Source organism: Heteronotia binoei, chromosome 19 (genome assembly GCF_032191835.1).
Source record: "Heteronotia binoei isolate CCM8104 ecotype False Entrance Well chromosome 19, APGP_CSIRO_Hbin_v1, whole genome shotgun sequence".
Classification (NCBI taxonomy): Eukaryota; Metazoa; Chordata; class Lepidosauria; order Squamata; family Gekkonidae; genus Heteronotia; species Heteronotia binoei.
Window position 1 is genome coordinate 35,845,763 of NC_083241.1, and position 23,880 is coordinate 35,869,642.

The 23,880-nt window shown below is 49.5% G+C and overlaps 1 protein-coding gene across 2 annotated transcripts in view; it reads left to right on the forward strand.

Annotated features, from left to right (window-relative positions):
- Positions 1–18,365: 18,365 nt before the first annotated feature.
- Positions 18,366–23,880, forward strand: part of UBE2Q2 (ubiquitin conjugating enzyme E2 Q2) — a 51,691-nt gene continuing 46,176 nt past the window's right edge. For both annotated transcript variants that reach the window (XM_060260212.1, XM_060260213.1), the window contains exon 1: positions 18,366–18,619. In XM_060260212.1, the coding sequence (XP_060116195.1) occupies positions 18,464–18,619 (156 nt within the window). In that variant the 5' untranslated portion in view covers positions 18,366–18,463. The remainder of the gene's footprint in view (positions 18,620–23,880) is intronic.

Here is a 23,880-nt window from a genome sequence, read left to right on the forward strand (position 1 = left end):
AAGAACATAAGAGAAGCCATGTTGGATCTGGCCAATGGCCCATCCAGTCCAAAACTCTGTGTCACATAAGAAACCTAAGAGAAGCCATGTTGGATCAGGCCAGTGGTCCATCCAGTCCAACACTCTGTGTCACATAAGAACATAAGAGAAGCCATGTTGGATAAGGCCTATGGCCCATCCAGTCCAAAACTCTGTGTCACATAAGAGAAGCCATGTTGGATCAGGCCCAGTGGTCCATCCAGTCCAACACTCTGTGTCACATAAGAACGTAAGAGAAGCCATGTTGGATCAGGCCAGTGGTCCATCCAGTCCAACACCCTGTGTCACATAAGAACATAAGAGAAGCCATGTTGGATCAGGCCAATGGCCCATCCAGTCCAACACTCTGTGTCACATAAGAACATAAGAGAAGCCATGTTGGATCAGGCCAACGGCCCATCCAGTCCAAAACTCTGTGTCACATAAGAACATTAGAGAAGCCATGTTGGATCAGGCCAGTGGTCCATCCAGTCCAACACTCTGTGTCACATAAGAACATTAGAGAAGCCATGTTGGATCAGGCCAATGGCCCATCCAGTCCAAAACTCTGTGTCACACAGTGTCCAAAATATCAGGTGCCATCAGGTCAAACCATCAGTGGGGCCAGGACACGTGAAGCGCTCACATTGTTGCCCCCCCCCCCAAGCACCAAGAATACAGAGCATCAGTGCCCCAGACAGAGAGTTCCATTAATACACTGTGGCTAAGAGCCACTGCTGGACCTCTGCTCCATATTTTTATCCAATCCCCTCTTGAAGCTGCCTATGCTTATAGCCGCCGCCACCTCCTGTGGCAGTGAATTCCATGTGTTCATCACCCTTTGGGATGAAGAAGGATTTCCTTTTATTCATTCTAACCCCACTGCTCAGCAATTTCATGGAGTACCCATGAGTTCTTGTATTGTCAGAAAGGGAGAAATGGACTTATTTTTCTACCTTCTCTTGATTTGAGACCCTGGCTCAGCGGTAGAGCATCTGCTCAGCATGCAGAAGATCCCAGGTTCAATCCCTGGCATCTCCAGTTAAAGAACCAGGCAGTAGGTGATGTGGAAAACCTCAGCCTGAGGAAAACCTCGGCCAGGAGAGCAGCTACCAATCACAGTAGGCAATACTGACCTGGATAGACTAAGGGCCTGATACAATACATTTTTTCCTCCAGTACAAAGCAGGATTTCCTCCAGTACTGCTGGCCCTGACTTGGATAGCCCAGGCTAGCTAAATCTCATCAGACCTTGAAAGCTAAGCAGGGTCAGTCCTGGTTAGTACTTGGATGGGAAAGCCAGTTTGGTGTAGTGGTTAAGTGTGCAGAATCTTATCTGGGAGAACCAGGTTTGATTCCCCACTCCTTCACTTGCAGCTGCTGGAATGGCCTTGGGTCAGCCATAGCTCTCGCAGAGCTGTCCTTGAAAGGGTAGCTTCTGTGAGAGCTCTCTCAACCCCACCCACCTCACAGGGTGTCTGTTGAGAGGGAAGAAGATAAAAGAGATTGTGAGGCGCTCTGAGTCTCTGATTCAGAGAGAAGACGACGACTGCAGATTTATATCCCCCCTTCTCTCTGAATCAGAGTCTCAGAGCAGCTCACAATCCCCTTTATCTTCTTCTCCCCCAACAGGCACCCTGTGAGGTGGGTGGGGCTGGAGAAGACTCTCACAGCAGCTGCCCTTTCAAGGACAACCTCTGCCAGAGCTATGGCTGACCCAAGGCCATGCCAGCAGGTGCAAGTGGAGGAGTGGGGAATCAAACACGGACAACTCCTGCAATAGCTATGGCTGACCCAAGGCCATTCCAGCAGGTGCAAGTGGAGGAGTGGGGAATCAAACCCAGTTCTCCCACATAAGAGTCCGCACACTTAACTGCTACACCAAACTGGCTCTGGAGAAGGGCAGGGTATAAATCTTCTTCTTCTTCACCAAGAAGTCTAAGGTCACTATGCAATGCCAGAACCACCTCTGAATGTCTCTCGCCTTGAAAACCCTATGAGGTCTCAGTAATTTGGATGCAATGCAACAGCAGAGCCACTCACCACCACTGCGTCCGAACCGCAAATGCACCCAAGTAGTCAGCCATGTTGGTCTGAAGTGGTAGAACAAAATAGGAGTCAAGTTTCACCTTTAAGACCAACTTAATTTTATTTGCTCATGCTACTCAGATCAAAGGTTTGCTCAATTTGTTAATTTTATTATTCTGTCATTGAATCTTAAATTTGTACCATCTTGCATTCTAAACCACTCCCTGCCAGATAATTTTACTGTACTGTCATTGGATCTTAAATTTGTACCAGTTTGCATTCTGAGCCACTGACAACCAGCTATATGTGGCTTTGCTCACTGTGCCGGATTCCTCGTCTGATGAAGTGTGCTTAGAGAGCACACGAAAGCTTACGCTCTGAATCAAATTAAGTTGGTCTTGAAGAAGAAGATATTGGATTTATATCCCTCCCTCCACTCCGAAGAGTCTCAGAGCGGCTCACAATCTCTTTTCCCTTCCTCCCCCACAACAGACACCCTGTGAGGTAGATGAAGATATTGGATTTATATCCCGCCCTCCACTCCGAAGAGTCTCAGAGCGGCTCACAATCTCCTTTCCCTTCCTCCCCCACAACAGACACCCTGTGAGGTAGATGAAGATATTGGATTTATATCCCGCCCTCCACTCCGAAGAGTCTCAGAGCGGCTCACAATCTCCTTTAGCTTCCTCCCCCACAACAGACAACCTGTGAGGTAGATGAAGATATTGGATTTATATCCCACCCTCCACTCCGAAGAGTCTCAGAGCAGCTCACAATCTCCTTTCCCTTCCTCCCCCACAACAGACACCCTGTGAGGTAGATGAAGGTATTGGATTTATATCCCGCCCTCCACTCCGAAGAGTCTCAGAGCGGCTCACAATCTCCTTTACCTTTCTCCCCCACAACAGACACCCTGTGAGGTGGGTGGGGCTGGAGAGGGCTCTCATAGCAGCTGCCCTTTCAAGGACAACCTCTGCCAGAGCTATGGCTGACCCAAGGCCATTGCAGCTGGTGCAACTGGAGGAGTGGGGAATCAAACCCGGTTCTCCCAGATAAGAGTCCTTGCACTTAACCACTACACCAAACTGGCTCTCCAGGAGCAACTTGACTCCTATTTTGGTGCAACTTAACTCCCATTTTGTTCTACTCAAATGCACTGTTAGCATTGGGCAGTCTGAATTCCCCCACATCTCTTGCCATATCCGTTCTATAGGAGATGAAATTGATGTTCCTCCAGCTCGGTGGCTCACCCACCACCTTCTTACAAGTGTGACATTAATCTTTAAAGCTCCCACCACTGAGCCCCGCTGCCTAGAGGTAGACTGGAGTGCTAGAGAAAAAGTATTGTGCACAGAAGCTGGGTGAGCCGCAAAGGACGCCTAAGTGGGTACCCCTTATGTGAAATATATGTACTCTGATCTTTATGTGGCTGCACTGAACTGGAACGAGCTGAATGATTTATAGGGAAAGTGGACTAATTCTGCACGGTACATGGATCCTGGGGGCCGATGAATAATGAATGGGGCAACTCTTCAGTTATTAGTTAGTTGACTAGTTGACGTTATTGGGAGCTGGCGAGAGACGGGCTGAAAGGAGTAACTTGTTCCATAACTTCCACTGCAAACAAAACATTTTTTATTTAAAAAAGAAAACACTCCTGTACAAAGGACTTACAGTTCTGGCTTCTCTTAAATTTATGGTTTGGAGAGTTATAGCCCTCATTTCTCCCCAAAGTTTGCACATGTGTTAAGTGCCATCAAATCAGAACCTATGCAGATCCAACGAATCAATGTTCTCCCAAATTTCCTACCATTAACAGCCTTGCTCAGGTCTTGTAAACTGAGGGCTGTGGATTCCTTGATTGAGTAAATCTATCTCCTGTAGGGTTGTCTTCTTTTTCTGTTGCCCTCAAATTTCCCCAGCATTGTTGCCTTTTCCAGTGTCTGCTTGTCATGTGACCAAAGTACAATAGCCTCCATTTAGTCATTTTAGCTTCTAAGGAGACTTCAGGCTTGATTTGATCTACAGCTCCCTTATTGGTCTTTTTGGCAGGCCAGGGTATCCATAAAACATTCCTCCTACACCACATTTCAGATGGAGCGGTTTCCTTCCTGTTAGCTTTATTCATTGTCCAAAATACTGCCGAGTCCAGTAGCTCTCTTTGTCAGATGGGTGCTAAAATATAAAGGTTTGGTGTAGCGACCAGTTTGGGGTAGTGGTTAAGTCTGCAGACTCTATCTGGGAGAACTGGGTTTGATGCCCCACTTCTCCACTTGCAGCTGCTGGAATGGCCTTGGGTCAGCCATAGCTCTCACAGAGTTATCCGTAAAAGGGCAGCTTCTGGAAGAGCTCTCTCAGCCCCACTTATCTCACAGAGAGTGTCTGTTGTGGGAGAGGAAGGTAAAGGAGATTGTGCGCTGCTCTTTATCTCACAGGGTGTCTGTTGTGGGAGAGGAAGGTAAAGGAGATTGTGAGCTGCTCTGAGACTTTGAGAATCAGAATGGAGAGTGGAGGATATAAATCCAATATTGTCTTCTTATCAGTAGGATATTTAAAACAATCTTTTCAAAGCTGAAGTCATGGAAGGACCTGGAATCAAAGAAATTATGTTATTATCTATTGTTATTTGATTCATTTGTACCCCTCCTTTCTCCCCTAAGGGGGAATCAGTTTCTGGCATTCTTCTCTCTTCCATTTTATCCTCACAACAACCATGGGCTGAGAGCATGACAGACACAAGGTCGCCCAGCAAGACTGCATGGCACAAGTGGGGATTCGAACCTGGGTCTTCCAGATGTTAGTCAAATAACAGTCAGGATCTGTCTCAGCCTCTTATTTCAGACACTTGCCAACCACATAAAGCCAGGGTGCCCACAAGTTAGGCCCTTGGGTTGCCTTCCAAGAACTGGCTTTAGGAGCTAGCACAGAGTGGCCAAACTGTGAGTCAGGAGCCACATGTGACTCTTTCACACGTATTGTGTGGCTCTCGAAGCCCCCACCACACTGTTGCCAGCTTGGAGAAGGCATTTCTCTATTTACGTATATCACGTCTCCAAGCCAGATGACAGCTTGGAAAATGCATTTAAAGTTAAAGTTGCTTTCTTTCCACCCTTCCTTCCTGCCTGCCTGCCTGCTCTCAAACATCTGACATTCATTTCTTGTGGCTCTCAAACATCTGACTTTTATTCTACGTGGCTCTTACGTTAAGCAACTTTGGCCATCCCTGAGCCAGCGCATAGAAGAAGATGTAGAATTGCAGATTTATACCCCGTCCTTCTCTCTGAATCAGAGACTCAGAGACGCTTACAATATCCTATATCTTCTCCCCCCACAACAGACACCCTGTGAGGTGAGCGGGGCCGAGAGAGCTCTCCCAGAAGCTGCCCTTTCAAGGACAACTCCTATAAGAGCTATGGCTGACCCAAGGCCATTCCAGCAGGTGCAAGTGGAGGAGTGGGGACTCAAACCCCTTTCTCCCAGATAAGAGTCCACTTAACCACTACACCAAACTGGCTCTCGTGGATTTCCTGTAGACATTACAGGTGCATAGCTGCCATGAATTCATCCAATCTCCTTTCAATAAGAATACTTCTCTAGTCTGCTGAACTTTACAACTCTCCATGCTCTCGGCCTCCCTCCTCCTCCCTCTCGACTTCATTCATCAAAGGGAAAGGATTAGGTTTAAAGAGCTGGCACCTCTTTGGGAACTCTAACATTCCCTTTCTCACTGGCTCTAACCTTGACTGTAACTTTCCCTCCTTCTGGGAGGCGCTGAGGTCAGCATTTCCCAGATATTTTCTTGGGCCTGATGTTTTGCACGCCTGGAGGATGTAACCCTTTCTTTAAAAAACCCTGCTAGCTGCCTTGCCCTATCTATATGAATTGTGTCATGTCCCAGTCAGTGATGCAGAGGAGGCCAGACGGAAACTGGGTCGGTGGGATTGTGCCTTAGGGCCCGAGTCCAATCTGAAGAAGAAGATGATATAACCCCCTCCTTCACTCTGAATCTCAGAGTGGCTTACAATCTCCCTTACCTTCCTCCCCCACAACAGTCACCCTGTGAGGTAGGTGAGCCTGAGAGAGCTCTCCCAGAAGCTGCCCTTTCAAGGACAGCTCTGCGAGAGCTATGGCTGACCCAAGGCCATTCCAGCAGCTGCAAGTGGAGGAGTGGGGGATCAAACCCGGATCTCCCAGATAAGAGTCTGCCCTTTCAAGGACAGCTCTGCCAGAGCTATGGCTGACCCAAGGCCATTCAAGCAGCTGCAAGTCGAGGAGTGGGGGATCAAACCCGGATCTCCCAGATAAGAGTCTGCCCTTTCAAGGACAACCTCTGCCAGAGCTATGGCTGACCCAAGGCCATTCCAACAGCTGCAAGTCGAGGAGTGGGGGATCAAACCCGGATCTCCCAGATAAGAGTCTGCCCTTTCAAGGACAACCTCTGCCAGAGCTATGGCTGACCCAAGGCCATTCCAGCAGCTGCAAGTCGAGGAGTGGGGGATCAAACCCGGATCTCCCAGATAAGAATCTGCCCTTTCAAGGACAACCTCTGCCAGAGCTATGGCTGACCCAAGGCCATTCCAGCAGCTGCAAGTCGAGGAGTGGGGGATCAAACCCGGATCTCCCAGATAAGAGTCCACGCGCTTAACCACTACACCAAACTGGCTCTCCAGGAAGATGCTGCAGACTGTTCATAAGAAGAAGCGTCAACATGCCGTTGGTGTTATCCCAGCAATGCCACAAAGCCGGCTCTGAGTCTTTATGCTGCCCTTGTAGATTCTAGCTGACTTCCCCCTAGGGAGAGGTAGCTCGATTATTTGCAGCGCAATTTAGATGCTCAATTAAGTCTCGCCCCCTTGTCGGAGCAATGTCTTCTGCACTGGGAGCTCTCCCTGGTCCTGAACTTCCTGACCCAGCATTCGCTGCCTGCTTCTCCTTGCGGTTGGATTCGTGCCATCGCGGGACTTGAATTTTTCAGTTCTTGTTCGGCATCTCATGGGCTCACGACTTCAGGACAAGACAGCTTGAAGAAGTGAAGCCACGTTAGGGCAAAACGTATGCGATGACAAAACGCCATCTGTCTCAACCTTGTTCCCCGAACGCGGTAGTTCACTCTCCGGCTGAAAGCCGTGGCTGATTTCCTGCTGCTGCATCAGCTTTGCAGGCAGGGGATGGGATCCTGAATCCTGTTATTTAGATATTGTGATACATCAGGCAGGCTGAGCTACCCGCCAGGGCTTCCCTGAGACCTCGCACTGCAATTTTGTTTAAATAATATTATAACATAACATTAAAATGTGTATGCGCTATGCAGTCAGAATGGTGGTGTTGGAAAGTGCCGTCGAGTCACAGCTAACTTATGATGACCGCATAGGTTTTCGAGCCAAGGTGCTTTTAGAGGTGGTTTGCCATTGCCTGCTTCTGCGTAGGGAAGAAGAAGACAAGGAGGAGGAGATTGGATTTTTAAACCCTTAGCTACCCAAAGGAGTATCAAAGCAGCTTACAATCTTCTTTCCCTTCTCCTCCTCGCAATAGACACCCTGTGAAGTAGGTGGGACTGAGAGAACTCTACGGGATCTGCTCTTTGAGCAGAACAGCTCTGAGAGAGTTATTACTGACCCGAGGCCATTCCAGCAGCTGCAAGTGGCGGAGTGGGGAATCAAACCCGGTTCTCCCAAATAAGACTCCATGCACTTAACCACTACTGTTTGGCTTCTGAAACCCTCCCTGCCCTGTTGGCTGGCTCGGAGAAGATATCTGTCTCTTTAAGTCCCTTCTCCAAGCCAAGACAGTCAGCAGCTTGGAGAATGTATTTAAAATTGCTTTCTTTCCATCTCCCCCTCTGTCCCCCACATCTATTTGCCTGCCTGCCTGGCTCTCAACTGGACTTCCTCGGTGGCCTCCCATCCAAATACTAACTGGGGCTGACCCTTCTTAGCTTCTGAGATAGGATGAGATCGGGCTAGCCTGGGCCATCCAGATCAGGGCACAGTTCGAATAGGTTGCGATATCCCGAGAGGAAAGCTACTCGAGCTTGAATTTTGTGAAGCTGCACGGCTGTGAGAATGTATTAATCGGGACCTCAACAAGGAAAATTTTCTTGAACGTGTGAATAATTAGACCAAGAGCGTTTTCGCACTTACCTTAAGCCGGAGCGACGTCCCTCTTCCCCGCGCAGCGTCTGCACGGTTTTCGCACTAATTGCAACGCAGCACCTGGAAGAGCCGCAGTCCCGCGGCTTTTGCGTCGCAAATGTAAACTGGTTTTTGGCGGTTTACATTTGCGACGCAAAAGCCGCGGGACTTTGCGGCTCTTCCAGGTGCTCTGGAGCAATTAGTGCGAAAACCGTGCAGACGCTGCGCGGTGAAGAGGGACGTTGCTCCGGCTTAAGGTAAGTGCGAAAATGCTCCAACAGAATTATCCTTAAGTGGAATAAGACTGCCTAATGGAGGGCTACGCTCTGAAATGCGCCGAGACATCCGGAAATCGCGTTGTGTATCTCAGGAGGCTTCTCGCCCAGCTGAAGGCAACTTCATATTCAACGCTTGGACGATGTTTTCCTGCTCCAATCAGAGCGGTTTCATTCACTTCTCGTTTGCCTTGAGGACAGGCTTATAAGGCTTATATGTCCGTACACACATGCCGTGTTGTTGCAACCAATTTACAGTGACCCCAGCAAAGGGCTGTTGTGGCAAGAGAGAAGCAGCCGTTGCCTTCCTGGGCAGAGCCTTCCTTGGTAGTGCCCCATTCAAATACCAACCCTCCTTCACTTCCGAGATCTCATGAGATGGAGCTATAAGAGGGGTGGCCAAACTTGCTTAATGTAAGAGCCGCAAAGAATAAACGTCAGATGTTTGAGACATGAACATCAGACAAGACATGAACATCAGATGCTCGAGAGCTGCGAGGCAGGCAGGCAAACAGATGTGGGAGACAGAGGGAGAGATGGAAAGAAAGCAATTTTAAATGCATTCTCCAAGCTGCTGACTGTCTCGGCTTGGAGAAAGGACTTAAAGAGGCAGATATCTTCTCCAAGCCAGCCAACAGGTCAGTGGGGGTTTCAGAAGCCACACAGTATGGGTAAAAGAGCCACATGTGGCTCCCGAGTCATGGTTTGGCCACCCCTGGGCTATAACATGCCACCTTCTCTCTTACAAAGGCTCATACCCATTCTCACAAAAACATAACTGCATATGAAAAGACCATCAGTTTATTTCTCTGTGAGGTATCTATTGCTGGTGTTTTGGTGAAAGGATAACAAATAATTGCCTTGTCTAAGGCAGAGAAATAAGCCCTTTTCTCCCTTTTTCACAATTCAAGAACTTGTTGACACTCGATGAAATTAAAGAGAAATAATCTTAGAACAGATCGAAGGAGGTACTTCTTCACCCCAAAGAGTAATCAACACATGGAATTCACTGCTGCAAGAAGAGATGGTGGCCAGAAGCCTAGGCAATTTCAAGAGGGGACAGGAGAAACAAATGGAGCAGAGGTCCATCAGGGGCTATTAGCCAAAAGGTGCATAGAGCACTCTGTCTGGGGCTGTGATGCTCTATATCCTTGGTGCTTGTGGGGAGGCAACAGTGGGAGGACTTCTGGAGTTCTGGCCCCACTGATGGACCTCCTGATTGCACTTGGGTTTTTTGGCCACTGTGTGACACACAGCATTGGACTGGATGGGACGTTAGCCTGATCCAACATGGTTTCTCTTACGTTCTTACTGAATAGGAATTAAATGCCTCAAAGAGAGAGGAGCTACACTTCTCAGGAGGGACCAGGAGTAGAGCACACGATTAGCATTCAGAAAGCTGGACGGCTCAATAAAACCTGATCTATTACTAGTTGGAATAGAGAGTGCTAGTTTAGCGGGGCCGGTGGTTCCCTCCCCAAACAATAGTTGGGGAAAGGAGCAGCCGGAGTGCAACCCCTGGACACTCCAGCAAGGACTCCCGAAAAACTGCAGGAAAGACTGGTTAGAGCGGTTCCTCAGCAGAACAGGCTTCCTCAGGAGATGGTGGGCTCTCCTTTGGTGGTTTCTAAACAGAGGCCAGACGGCCATCTGACAGAGATGCTGATTCTACGAATTTAGGTAAATTGTGAGAAGGAAGGCAGGAAGGGATGAGCCAGTGTTGGAATCCTGTGGCTGTTTCTTATATACCCAAGGAAATGCCGATTGCCACTTTAGGGTCAGGAAGGAAGTTTTCCTCCCAGGTCCAGGAATCCTAGAGGCTTTTTTCGCTTCCCTGTGGGCACAGAGCAGGGGTCGGTGGGGGAACGGGGTGAGAAGCAGCTGCAAATTTCCTGCATTGTGCAGGGATTGCACTAGAATGATCGGTGGGGTCCCTCTCAGCTCTACGTCTCCAAGCCCAACAGCTGCCGCCACTTAAAACTGTAGCAACATCGGGTCTGATGCAGTATAAGGCAGCTTGTGTCTGTGCATAGCCATGAAAACCGAGGAGGTGGTTGTCCCTGTAATTGCATAAGAACGTAAGAACTTAAGAGAAGCCCTGTTGGATCAGGCCAATGGCCCCTCCAGTCCAACATTCTGTGTCACATAAGAACTTAAGAGAAGCCCTGTTGGATCAGGCCAATGGCCCCTCCAGTCCAACACTCTGTGTCACATAAGAACTTAAGAGAAGCCCTGTTGGATCAGGCCAATGGCCCCTCCAGTCCAACATTCTGTGTCACATAAGAACTTAAGAGAAGCCCTGTTGGATCAGGCCAATGGCCCCTCCAGTCCAACATTCTGTGTCACATAAGAACTTAAGAGAAGCCCTGTTGGATCAGGCCAATGGCCCCTCCAGTCCAACACTCTGTGTCACATAAGAACTTAAGAGAAGCCATGTTGGATCAGGCCAATGGCCCATCCAGTCTAACACTCTGTGTCACACAGTGGCCAATATGTGTGTGTATACACACATACATACATATATACATACACACACACACACTGTAGCTAATAGCCACTGATGGACCTCTGCTCCGTATTTTATCCTCTTAAAGCTGGCTACGCTTGTAGCCGCCACCACCTCCTGTGGCAGTGAATTCCACATGTTAATTCCCCTTTGGGTGAAGGACTTCCTTTTATCTGTTCTAACATGCTTTCTCCATCCCAGGCATAATCTTGTAAACCTCTATTGTGTCACCCCGCAGTCGACGTTTCTCCAAGCTAAAGAGCCCCTTCCCTTCCTCTCCCCATAACAGAAGACGCCTGTCTGATCAAACCAATTTTCCATCTAGTTCAACATCCTATCTCACCCAGTGGCCAACCAGTTCCTCTGGAGGCCCAACCACAGAGCAGAGTCCCCGAGGCCTTCCCTGATGTTGCCTCCTGGCCCTGGGATTCAGAGGTTGACTGCCTCTGAATATGGAGGATTCCTTCAGTCACCCTGGCTAGTAGCCATCTCCCTGAGAGACAGGCTTCATTGTTGCCTTGAATCTTCCATTTGGCCTGCCTCACCCATCATTCCAAAGGCGAGCAGATGCTGTCTCCTTCAGTACGTTTAATGGTTCCTACAAAAGGTATGTCTATTTGTTGTGTTTTTAGGATTCTGACCATCTGAAGCGGGGTAGGGCCGGGGGAATCGAGGAGGAAAGCGTTTTTCTTGTTTGAAAGCCCACACGATTCCTGTCGTTTCTTTGGCTCTTGGCCACTCGAGGCTGCCAGGCTGTGGGAGAGGTACCAGCTGATGATGAGAGTGAGGAGTAATACAAGAGAGAAAACCATTGCACAGTGCAATATGAACATATGACGCTGCCTTATACTGAATCAGACTCTCGGTCCATCAAGGTCAGCATTGTCTACTCTGACTGGCAGCGGCTCTCCAGGGCTCAAGCTCTCCAGGGTTTCCACGCCGACTTGCCTGGACCCTTTTTTGTTGGAGATGCCGGGGGTTGAACTTGGGACCTTCTGCGTACCGAGCAGATGCTCTGCCACTGAGCCACCGTCCCTCCCCGATATGCAGTGCATTTATGTAGATGCATAACTGAGTGCTGCTTGTAGCGTCTGACATAATTTTGGGGAGGGACTGGGTCTCCCTAGCAAAGCACATTCTTGGCTCGGAGCCTGTGGCACCCTCCCGCCTCAGGGGTCTCGGGTAGCCAGGGTTGGGAAAGAAGCCCTTTCCACATAGGGCTGTCAGATCCAGGTCGGGGAACTCCTGGAGTTTTGGGGATGGAGCCTGGGGAGGAGAGAGACCTCAGCGGGGTACAATGCCAGAGAGCCCACCCTCCCAAGCATCCATTTTCTCCAGGGGGGGAACTGATCACTGTAGCATGGAGATGAACTGTAATTCTGGGGAATCCCCAGGTCCCACCTGGAGGCTGGCATCCCTATCAGCCAGGTACAGTGCCGTAGACTCCGCCCTCCAAAGCATCCGTTTCCTCCAGGGGAACTGGTCTCTGTAGTCTGGAGGTGAGCTGGAATTCTGAGGGATCCCCAGGTCCCACCTGGAGGCTGGCATCCCTGTTTCCACACAAGAGAACCTGGAGAGCTGCCTCTGCTGAGAGCATACAATACCGAGCTAAGAGCCAATGATCTGAGTCAGCAGAAGGGAGCTTCCGACCAGAACCTCTTCGTGGGCTTCATTCTTGTGTCTCTGCTGCCCTCTCCTGTCTGTTCGCTATCCTCATCCCATTAAATCTGACTCCTGCCGTCCTTAATTCTGTAAAATAAATGACTTCCCCCAGTTCAGAAAAGGGAGTTTCCGTATCTGGCTGGCTGTGCAAACTCATAAAAGCTGAAACTGAGCGTAAGGGGACGAAACAACATGACTACCTTGTAAACCACGTCCCCTCCCCCCCACTTTTCCTGGTACCTGCTTTTTTGCCCAGCAAGGCTTTTGACTGACAGATCATACCCAAAGAGCGCTTGTGAATGGTTCCTCATCCTCTTGGAGGGGAGTGACAAATGGAGTGCCTCAAGGATCAGTCCTGGGGCCTGTTTTGTTCAACATCTTTTGTGTTTAAACAATTTTATTAATAACATATGGTAACAATATCTAATTATATCATTACTGTCTGTAACCCATATGATATTTTCCAATCCCCCCTCCCTCCGTTACTAGACTCCCGCCGAGGTTATATCCTTAAGTTCAGTTATAAAGGTACCCTTAACCAATCAAAGTTCAATATCTTTCTTTTCTCATATTCATGTTAAAAAATTGTCCAATGTCTTTTTACATTCCACTCTTTCTCTATATATCCTCTAAATTTCTTCCACTCCTTTTTAAACACATCCAAATCATAATCTCTTAAAGTTATTGTTAATTTGTCCATCTCACTCCACGATAAAACTTTCACAATCCAATACCATTTCTCTGGTATTTTTTTCTTGCTTCCACAACTGCGCATACAATGTCCTAGCAGCTGAGAGCAAGTACCAAATTAGAGTTCTATCTTCTTTTGGAAATTTTTCCATTTGTAATCCCAGCAGAAAAGTCTCTGCAACTTTCTTAAAGTCATATCCCAAAATTTTAGAAATTTCTTGTTGTATCATCTGCCAAAACTTTTTCGCTTTTTCACAAGTCCACCACATATGAAAAAAAAGAACCTTCATGATTTTTACATTTCCAACATCTATCCGCTTTTGTTCAACATCTTTATCAGCTATTTGGATTAAGGAATAGAGGAGATGCTTATGAAATTTGCAGATGGTACTAACTTGGGAGGGGTTGCAAACAGGAGACAGAGATAGGATGCAGGATGATCTCGACAGGCTGGAAAACTGGGCTGAAACCAATAAAATGAATTTTAATAGGGCTAAGTGTAACGTTCTACATTTAGGTAGGAAACATCCAGTGCATGGTTATAGGATGGGGGAGACTTGTCTTAGCAGTAGTATGTGCAAAAAGGATCTAAGGGTCTTAGTTGACCATACGCTGAACATGAGTCAACATTGTGATGCGGTGGCTAAAAAGGCAAATGCAGTTTTGGGCTGTATTAACAGAAGTATAGTATAGTCCAAATCATATGAAGTGATGGCATCGCTTTATTCTGCTCTGGTAATTCCACACTTGGAATATTGTGTTCAGTTTTGGGCACCACATCTTAAGAAGGATATAGACAAGCTGGAGCAGGTCCAGAGGAGGGCAATGAAGATGGTGAGGGGTCTGGAGAACAAGTCCTATGAGGAAAGGTTGAAGGAGCTGGGCATGTTTAGCCTGGAGAGGAGGTGGCTGAGACGTGATCTGATCACCATCTTCAAGTACTTGAAGGGCTGTCATGCAGGGGTGGCCAAAAGTAGCTCTCCAGATGTTTTTTTGCCTACAACTCCCATCAGCCCCAGCCATTGGCCATGCTGGCTGGGGCTGATGGGAGTTGAAGGGAAAAAACATCTGGAGAGCTACCGTTGGCCACCCCTGGATGAGAGGATGGTGCAGAATTGTTTTCTGTGACCCCAGAAGGTAGGACCAGAACCAGTAGGTTGAAATTAAATCAAAAGAGTTTCCGGCTCAACATTAAGAAGAACCTCCTGACAATTAGAGTGGTTCCTCAGTGGAACAGGCTTCCTTGGGAGGTGGTGGGCTCTCCTTCCTTTGGAGGTTTTTAAACAGAGGCTAGATAGCCATCTGACAGCAATGCAGATCCTGTTAATTTAGGGGGAGGTATTTGATTTTTTTGCATTGTGCAGGGGGTTGGACCCCAGAAGTCCCTTCCAACTCTATGATTGGTCAGTGGAGGTTGTTTGATTGGCCATGCACAGGGACTTTTTTGTAGCAGGAACTTCCTTGCATATTAGGCCCACACCCCTGATGTAGCCAATCCTCCAAGAGCTTACAATAGACCCTGTAAGAACAGCCCTGAAAGCTCTCGGAGGATTGGCTACATCAGGGGTGTGGGCCTAATATGCAAAGGAGTTCCTGCTGGGCCTTTTCTACAAAAAAAGTCCTGAGTTTGGACTTTGGGAGGGATGTAAATGCCCCCCCCCCAATTTCTCCCATCAGGGACAAAATGCAAGACCTCACTTGTGTCAAGCCCAGAGTGAGTCAACCAGTGACTCTGATGATATTTGGATAACCCTCTGAGTCAGAACGGGTATTAGAAGAGTAGCCCGGAAGTGGCCCAAGAGAAATCAACTTGTTTTCCCAAAGCCCTGCGGGAAGCCTTGGTTAAGCCAATCCAGGTGTCAAGTGCCAACGACGCGCCCAAACCTGCCCAGGTGGTACTGCCAGATTTTTATATGTCTTCATTCCGCTGTATTCCTTCCATTGTGCTGGATGGCCAAAGCAAAGTTGTATGAATGAAACGAAATTTTCAGGAAAGCAACAACAACAAAAAAAAGAATCCAGCGGAAACACAGCTGCTTTCAGAAAAGATGCTCTTTTAACTCATTTAAAAACCTTTTAGTAAGCTGTATTGACTCACAAGGAAGTGCAGACGCGCACCAGTTGCAAAGAGCATGGGAGCGAGGCTCTCCATTCTACTTCATACTGGTTATTAGTTCTAAGCAGAGTACTAACATATAGAAAAAGCTAAGAGACCATTTGAATGGCTGCAAAAATCTACCACCGACGCATAAAATTTTGCAGCTAAGAGCAATAGGTCTGCTATTATAATAAAAGAGGTAATGTCTCCTTATGATCTATATTTGGACCAAAAGAAGAATTAAAAGATAAGGACATCAGAAGAGCCCTGCTGGATCAGACCAGTGGTCCATGTAGTCCAGCATCCTGCCTCACACAGTAGCCATCTAGTTACCTGACTGGCCAACAGCAGAGCATAGAGGCCGTGTGACCTTCCCCGATGTTGCCTCCTGGCTTTGGGATTCAGTGGTTTAGTGCTTCCGAATGTGGAGGATAAGAACATAAGAAACCAAAGAGCCCTGCTGGACCAGACCAGTGGTCCATCTAGTCCAGCATTCACAGTGGCCAACCAGTTCCTCTGGAGGGTCTGCAACAAGGCATAGAGGCCAAGGCCTTCCCCTGATGTTGCCTCCTGGCTCTGGGATTCAGGGATTCTGAAGGTGGAGGTTCCCTGCAGCCACCGTGGCTAGTGGCCATCGATAGACAGATCCTCCACGAATCTTTCTAATCCCCCTTTGACAACTTGTTTATTCCTGTGGCCATCGCTGCATCCTCTGCCACATTTCAATCCCTTTGTGTAAAGCAGTATTTCCTTTTGTCCGTCCTGAGGATTTCTAGGCTCAGAGAAATTACTGCATTCAAAGGTCACACGATACAGGGTGTCTGCACTACCTGCACCGCAGTTGCGTACTCTTATCAGAGTGTGGCATCTCAAGACACCTCCTTTACAAAACTCTAGATGGTAGAGCATTCAGGTGCGTCAACATAGAGGCACACCTATGGCGAGGAACAGTTAAATATGAGCAGTTATTGGGAAGTTCTCTGGGTGGAAGAATACCAACAAATTGAGTAGAGCAAGGCTATTAATAGTGGCATTTCCCAGATATTTTAATAAAGGAACTGAATAGATCTGATTAACATTTTGTGGATGCTGTTTGACTATTGCAGCGGTGGCTAAACTTGCTTAATGTAAGAGCCACATAGAATAAACATCAGATGGTTGAGAGCCACGAAGCAAGGAAGGAAGGAAGGAAGATGTGGGAGAAGTGGAAAAAAGCAACTTTAACTTAAATGACCTCTCCAGTTCTGCCAATGGGAAGGTAGGTAGGTAGATGTAGGAGGGCGAGGTGGAAAGAAAGCAACTTAAATGCTTTCTCTAAGCCTGCTAATAGGAAGGTAGGTAGGTAGATGTGGGAGGGAGAGGTGGAAAGAAAGCAACTTAAATGCTTTCTCTAAGCCTGCCAAAGGGAAGATAGGTAGGTAGATGTGGGAGGGAGAGGTGGAAAGAAAGCAACTTAAATGCTTTCTCTAAGCCTGCCAATGGGAAGGTAGGTAGGTAGATGTGGGAGGGACAGGTGGAAAGAAAGCAACTTAAATGCTTTCTCTAAGCCTGCCAATAGGAAGGTAGGTAGGTAGATGTGGGAGGGAGAGGTGGAAAGAAAGCAACTTAAATGCTTTCTCTAAGCCTGCCAATAGGAAGGTAGGTAGGTAGATGTGGGAGGGAGAGGTGGAAAGAAAGCAACTTTAACTTAAAAGCCTTCTCCAAGCCTGCCAGTGGGAGGCTGGGGGTTTCAACAGCCACACAGTATGTGTGAAAGAGCCACATGTGGCTCCTGAGCCACAGTTCAGCCACCCTCGGACTACTGCAACATCCTCCAGGGACTGGGTCAGTCCCCCAAAGAGAAAGATGCTCCACTCAAGGGTACTTTGCAAGACTTATGGTGACCCTCCAAAACAAGGCTTAGGCCTTGCAAACTGAGGGCGGGGTTTCCCTGATGGAGTCCATCCACCTCGTGGGCACGCACGTTTATATGGCAGTAAAGCTCACGGGAACCAAATCTTGCTCCCAAGGGCTGACTACGGCATACATTAAAGGCCGCAAAATGATTCATGGGCCGGATGAATTAAGCACCTAGGATCTGGCACAGAGCTGTCAGCTCCCCATTGGGAAATTCCTGGTGCTTTGGGGAGGGGAGGAGCCTCAGTGGGCTATAATGTCACAGGGCCCGCCCTCAAAAGCAGCCATTTTCTCCAGGGGAGCTGATCTCCATAGTCTGGAGATCAGCTGTAATTGTGGGAGATCCCCAGGCCTCACCTGGAGAGTGGGACCCTTCATTTTGGCCCCTCCAGTAGCCTTACTGGGCGTGATGCAGTGGAGGAAGCGAGCTCTAACTCGGGAGAGTTTTTTGAGGTAGAGCCACCAGATTTTCAGCATAGCATCCAGTGCCTCTCCCCAAAGTACCCCCAAGTCGCAAAAAAGATTGCACCGGGGGATTCAATTCTATGAGTCCCCAAAGAAGGCGCCCCCGTCCTTCATCATTTCCAAACGGAGGGAAGGCATTTCAAAGGCGTGCAATGTGGCGGCCAGAACTCCCTTTTGGAGTTCCATTCTGCTTGTCGCACCTTTGCTCCTGGCTTCACCCCGAAAGTCTCCCGGCTTCGCCTCCCCCGAAGTCCCGAGATCTTTCTTGGGCTGGACCTGAAGCGGAGGGGGGGGGGAGGGTCTCCAAAGCGGGAGATCCCCCGCCCCCACCTGGGGACTGGCAACCCCAAAGGTCCCGCAACTCCTCTGCCCGTCCCCGCCTTCTCCCTCCGCCGTTCCCACGTTCCCCCGCCTGCCCGGTGGGTGGGTCTGACCCCGGCCTCGGAGGAAGGGGCCGGCCCAGCTCTTCGGCTCAGCCCAGCCAGGAGCCGCCCCGCTCCGCTCCGCCGCCACAGCCACAGCAGCCGGGCCTAGGCGCTCCTCCGGCGGCCGCGAAAGGGCGACTCCGGCCGGCCCCGCTGAGCCGATCCAAAAGCGGCCTCCTCCTCCCCGCGCCTCCTCGCCGCCTCCGCCGCTGTCTCCCCCTCGAGGGCGGCAGGCCTGGGCCGGGCCCCGCGGAGATGCGCGGCGGGCCATGTCGGTGTCGGGGCTGAAGGCCGAGCTGAAGCTGCTCGAGTCCATCTTCGGCCGGGACCACGAGCGCTTCCGCATCGTCTCCTGGAAGCTGGACGAGCTCCACTGCCACTTCGTGCTCCTGCCCGCCCCGCTCGCCATCCACTGCAACATCACGGTGCGTCCCCGGCCCGGGCCTGGCTCTGCCCGCCCGCCCCGCACCGGGGAGGAAGCCTCGGGGGTCCTGGTGCAGGGCGGGGGGAGTCGGATCGGGCTTGTGGGGCAGGGGTGGCATATGGAGGATCCGTGCCTGGGTCTTTGCAGTGGAGGGGTAAGCTTGGGGTTGCAGGCCCAGCAGTCAGATTGGGCTGGGTTTACCCCCGGGGTTGGGGGCAGGGGTAGGATATGGAGGATCCGTGGGCTTGTGGGGCAGGGGTGGGATATGGGTGTTTGTAATGGAGGTAGCTGCCTTCGGGGTAAGCTTGGGGTTGCAGGCCCAGCAGTCAGATTGGGCTGGGCTAACCCTGGGGTTGGGGGGCAGGGGTGGGATATGGAGGATCCGTGCCTGGGTGTTTGCAGTGGGGGGTGGCTGCCTTCGGGGTAAGATTGGGGTTGCAGGCCCAGCAGTCAGATTGGGTTGGGCTAACCCCTGGGGTTGGGGGCAGGGGTAGGATATGGAGGATCCGTGGGCTTGTGGGGCAGGGGTGGGATATGGGTGTTTGTAATGGAGGTAGCTGCCTTCGGGGTAAGTTTGGGGTTGCAGGCCCAGCAGTCAGATTGGGCTGGGCTAACCCTGGGGTTGGGGGGCAGGGGTGGGATATGGAGGATCCGTGCCTGGGTGTTTGCAGTGGGGGGTGGCTGCCTTCGGGGTAAGCTTGGGGGTGCAGGCCCAGCAGTCAGATTGGGTTGGGCTAACCCCTGGGGTTGGGGGGCAGGGGCGGGATATGGAAGATCCGTGCCTGGGTGTTTGCAGTGGAGGTGGCTGCCTTCGGGGGAAGCTTGGGGTCGCAGGCCCAGCAGTCAGATTGGGTTGGGCTAACCCCTGGGGTTGAGGGCCCTTTGTCAGGGGTGAGATATGGAAGAATCCATTCTTGGGTGTTTCTCTCTTCCCCTACCATGAACTATGGGAGGTGGTTGTTGTAATGGAGGGTGGCTGCCTTGGGGTTGCAGGCTCAGTCAGATTGGACTAGGCCTGCCCCCGGGGGTAAATGATGCCCATTTTCTCTTCCAGGGAGTAAAGGAGGTTGTTGTAGCGGAGGGTGGCTGCTTTGGGGTAAGCTTGGGGTTGCAGACTCAGTCAAATTGGGCTGCGTTTCCTCCAGCGTTGGAGGGTGCCAGGCAGGGGTGGGGTATGGGAGATAGAGTGTTCCATGCCTTTTTTTATTATGGTGTGTGAGAGAAGTGTTGTGAGGCCTTAGATTCAGCGGGAGCTCACAGGAGCACAGCTCCTGAACCTTTCTGAGGATTCCCCCTCCTCCTCCCTTATCTACCTTGTTCATTAAGTAGTAGGTGCAGCTGCATAACAATCCCTGGATTAGGAGAGCCAGTCTCCAGGAACTTTGACCTTCCCCTCCCCCAGCAGCCCTCATTAACCCCTGGAGAGAGAAGCCCATGCCACCCTTTCTCCATTTCTTATGTGATTTTGGGCAGTGGGTGGCTTGCTGGCCTTTTGACGGGGGAGGGGGGGCGGCCCAGGAGAGCCCCAGGCAAGTGAAGTCTGCTTGGCCTGGCTGGATCTCTAGCCAGCCCAAGCAGGCCTCGCTTACCCGGGGCTCTCCTTTCTTGCATCGCATTGCTTTTGGCTGGGGGGACAGCATATGCTAGTGAGTTATGCTAATGAGCTACACCACCTATTTTTCTGCAAAACGACCCCTGGGTGTTGTAATAACGAAGGGTGGCTACCTTGGGGTACGACTTGGTGCTTGCACAAGAGACTACCTTTACCTTGGGGTATGGCTAGGCTAACCTCAGGATTGGGGGACATTCAGCAGGGTTGAGGTGACGGATCCATTTCTGAGTATTCCCCCTTCCCCTACCAGGCAGCAAAGGAGGCTGTTGTTCAGTGTTCCTTCTAAGCTGAGTTAGCGTGAGCTAGCTCACAGATTTTTAGCTCCCAGCTCACACATTTTTGTCAGCTCTGGAAGGATGACCCCAGAGCACAATAATATATGCATTAGCTCACAACCAGTAGCTCACAAAGTAGAATTTTTGCTCACAAGACTCCACAACTTAGAGGGAACATTGCTGTTGTCGTAATGGAGGGTGTCTGCCTCAGGGTGAGCTTGGGGTCGCAGGCCCGCTCAGATTGGGTTTGGAGGACACTTGGTAGGGGTGGGGCATGGGATTAAGCTATCTGATTCAACTGGCCATATTAGAAAATCTTGCTAAGAATACAGAGCATCACTGCCCCCAGACACAGCGTTCCATTGTGGCTAATAACCGCTCATGGACCTCTGCTCTGTATTTTTATCCAATCACCCCATAAAGCTGTCTAGAAGAAAAGGCTTTCTTTATAATAGATGGAGATGCCAGAGGGTCATGCTGAAAAGAGAGCCAGGGGTTAGACGATGAGGATTGGTCACCCAGAAAGGTCTGATTTGGGGAAGGATTGGGGCCATCTTGGCCGTGGCCGCCTTTGGGAGTTCAGAGATGAGAACTGATTAGCCTTGGAGGTCCCTTTGCTTGGGTGGGGGGAGGTTAGAGTTGGACCAGGCCTCCTGTTCATGATTTGGGCCTTGCTGTTTCCAGAAGAAGGCCGTCTTGAGTTAGAGAGGGTTACTCTGGAGAGGATTGGGTTCTCTTTCTAGTTTTAGGATTATTTGGGGTGCAGTAACTGGCAGAGCTAAATTGAGGGTCGCGATGAGGCAGGCTGTTAGCTTTTGCTTGATTATGGGGTTTTGCTTTCCTTGGGAATATACTGAGAAGCAGTGAATGGCTGGGAAATCTGAAGAAGAAGCAAGAAAATATTGGGTGGAATTATATGCTTGGTTGGAGATTCAAGACTCTTAAGATTCTTTGGTGTGAACTGATTTCTTTTTTCCTGTATTTTATATTATAAAATTTACCTTTACTGGAATTGTCAAAATTATTAGATAATAACAAAAGACTTACACTATAAAATTTTAAAAGGGATCATATACCGTTTAGACAAAATAATATGGGACAATTTATGTTAAGAAAATATTGTAGAATTATCCTTCGGCATTTTCGCACTCACCTTCAGCCGGCGCGACCCCCCTCTTCACTGCGCAGGATCTGCGCGGATTTCGCACTAAATGCCGCGGAGCAGCCTTTTGCGCCGGAAACTCCTGTCGCAAAAGCCGCTCAAACGTAAACCGCCAAAAAGCAGTTTCCGTTTGCATGGCTTTTGCGACGGGAGTTTCCGGCTCTTCCGGCTGCTCCGCGGCATTTAGTGCGAAATCCGCGCAGATCCTGCGCGGTGAAGAGGGGGGTCGCGCCGGCTGAACGTGAGTGCGAAAACGCTCCTTGTGTTTTTTTGAAAGTATTTTATGTAGAATAAGATCAGAACGCATTGTGCTTTTATCTTTCTTTTCCCCCTACCCTTACCCTTACCTTCCCATTCTTTTTGAAACGCATAAAACTTTTGAAAACGAGAAGCAGTGAAGAAAAGACCCAGGCACCTGAAATTCTGTTTGGCGTGATTCCCAAACTCATTTGTTTGCAGGCATAATTTTGGGGTTTCTTGTGGCGGGCTTTTGCTGAAGCCCAGCCGAATGTTGAGGGGTAGCACCAAAGGACTAGCTGGCACGGGAGCTTTTATGTTATAGGCTGCTTTTTCAAATTATGTTTTGTGATTACGTTTAGTATTTTTTATTATGCTTTTATGCGTACTGTTCCTGTGTACTATTTCTCTTGGATGTCTGTTGATGCAGATGGCATTTGGGTTTGCTTATTGTGTTAGATGTCTGCAACTTCTTAGCATAGAAAGCAAACTGTAAAAAAAAAAGACTTGGTTCTTTTAATGAAACTCTCCTCTTCTGTTAGAATAGGGGTGGCCAAATTGTGGCTCCTTCATACATATTGTTTGGCTCTTGGAGTCCCTGATGCCCATCAGCTGGCTTGGAGAAAGCATTTCTTTCTTTAAATCACTTCTCCAAGCCAGACGGCAGCTTAGAGAATGAATTTAAAGTTGCTTTCTTTCCACTTCTCCCTCCCCCATCTATTTGCCTGCCTTCCTCCCTTCCTCCCTCCCTTCCTTCCTTCCTTCCTTCCTTCCTTCCTTCCTTCCTTCCTTCCTTCCTTCCTTCCTTCCTTCCTTCCTTCCTTCCTTCCTTCCTTCCTTCCTCCCTCCCTCCCTCCCTCCCTCCCTCCCTCCCTCCCTCCCTCCCTCCCTCCCTTCCTTCCTTCCTTCCTTCCTTCCTTCCTTCCTTCCTTCCTTCCTACCTACCTACCTACCTACCTACCTACCTACCTACCTACATCTGATATTCATGTCTTGTGGCTCTCAGACATCTGATGTTCATGTCTTGCAGCTCTCAAACATCTGACATGTATTCTATGTGGCTCTTATGTTAAGCAATTTTGGCCAACCCTGTGCTAGAAGGACATTCCTCTCTGACTCCTTTCAAGTATGTAGCTAGTATAGCTAGTTCTCTTGAAGATTCCTCTCCTGAGCTTTTGGAAGGGCATTTCCAAAGGAAATGTGGTTTTTCCATTTTTAAAAAAACCCCACTCTGTGTATCTGCATTTTGGCACTATTAAAGTTAAGTGGTGTGACAATAAGGCACAACCCCTTTTTCAAAATAGTTAGTTCCACCGCTCTTGCATGTGTGACTTTCTTTCCTCTTTCTCTCTTTCCCCACAGCCCCCCCCCCCTTGTGTCTTAAAATTGGGGCGAGTTGAAGTGTGAGGGGGTTACCAGGTGTATGCAGCACCCTTCCCCCATTAGTTAGATCTGGCATCAAGTCATCTGCTCTCACCCACAAAAAGGTGGGAGGGGAGCCTGAGAAGGAACAAGGCAAAGGTGTACACATGTTGTCAGAGTAACTGGGCTGAGGAAATACCAGCTCGAGCTCTGAGAATTGTCTGCTGAGATGGGGGACTCCGTAGCATCCACGCGCAAGCTACTTTAAAATTTCCTTTACGCTGTGGTTTGCTGATCTTCATCTCCTCCAAACTGAGCCCTAACTAAAAGATAAGTCCCCTGTGCAAGCACCAGTTGTTTCTGACTCTGGGGTGATGTTGCTTTCACAATGATTTCACGGCAGACTTTTAACAGGGTGGTTTGCCATTGCCTTCCCCAGTCATCTACCCTTTCCCCCCAGCAAGCTGGGTACTCATTTTACCGACCTTGGAAGGATGGAAGGCTGAGTCAACCTTGAGCCGGCTACCTGAACCCAGCTTCCGCCGGGATCGAACTCAGGTCGCGAGCAGAGCTTGGACTGCAGTACTGCAGCTTTACCGCTCTGCGCCACGGAG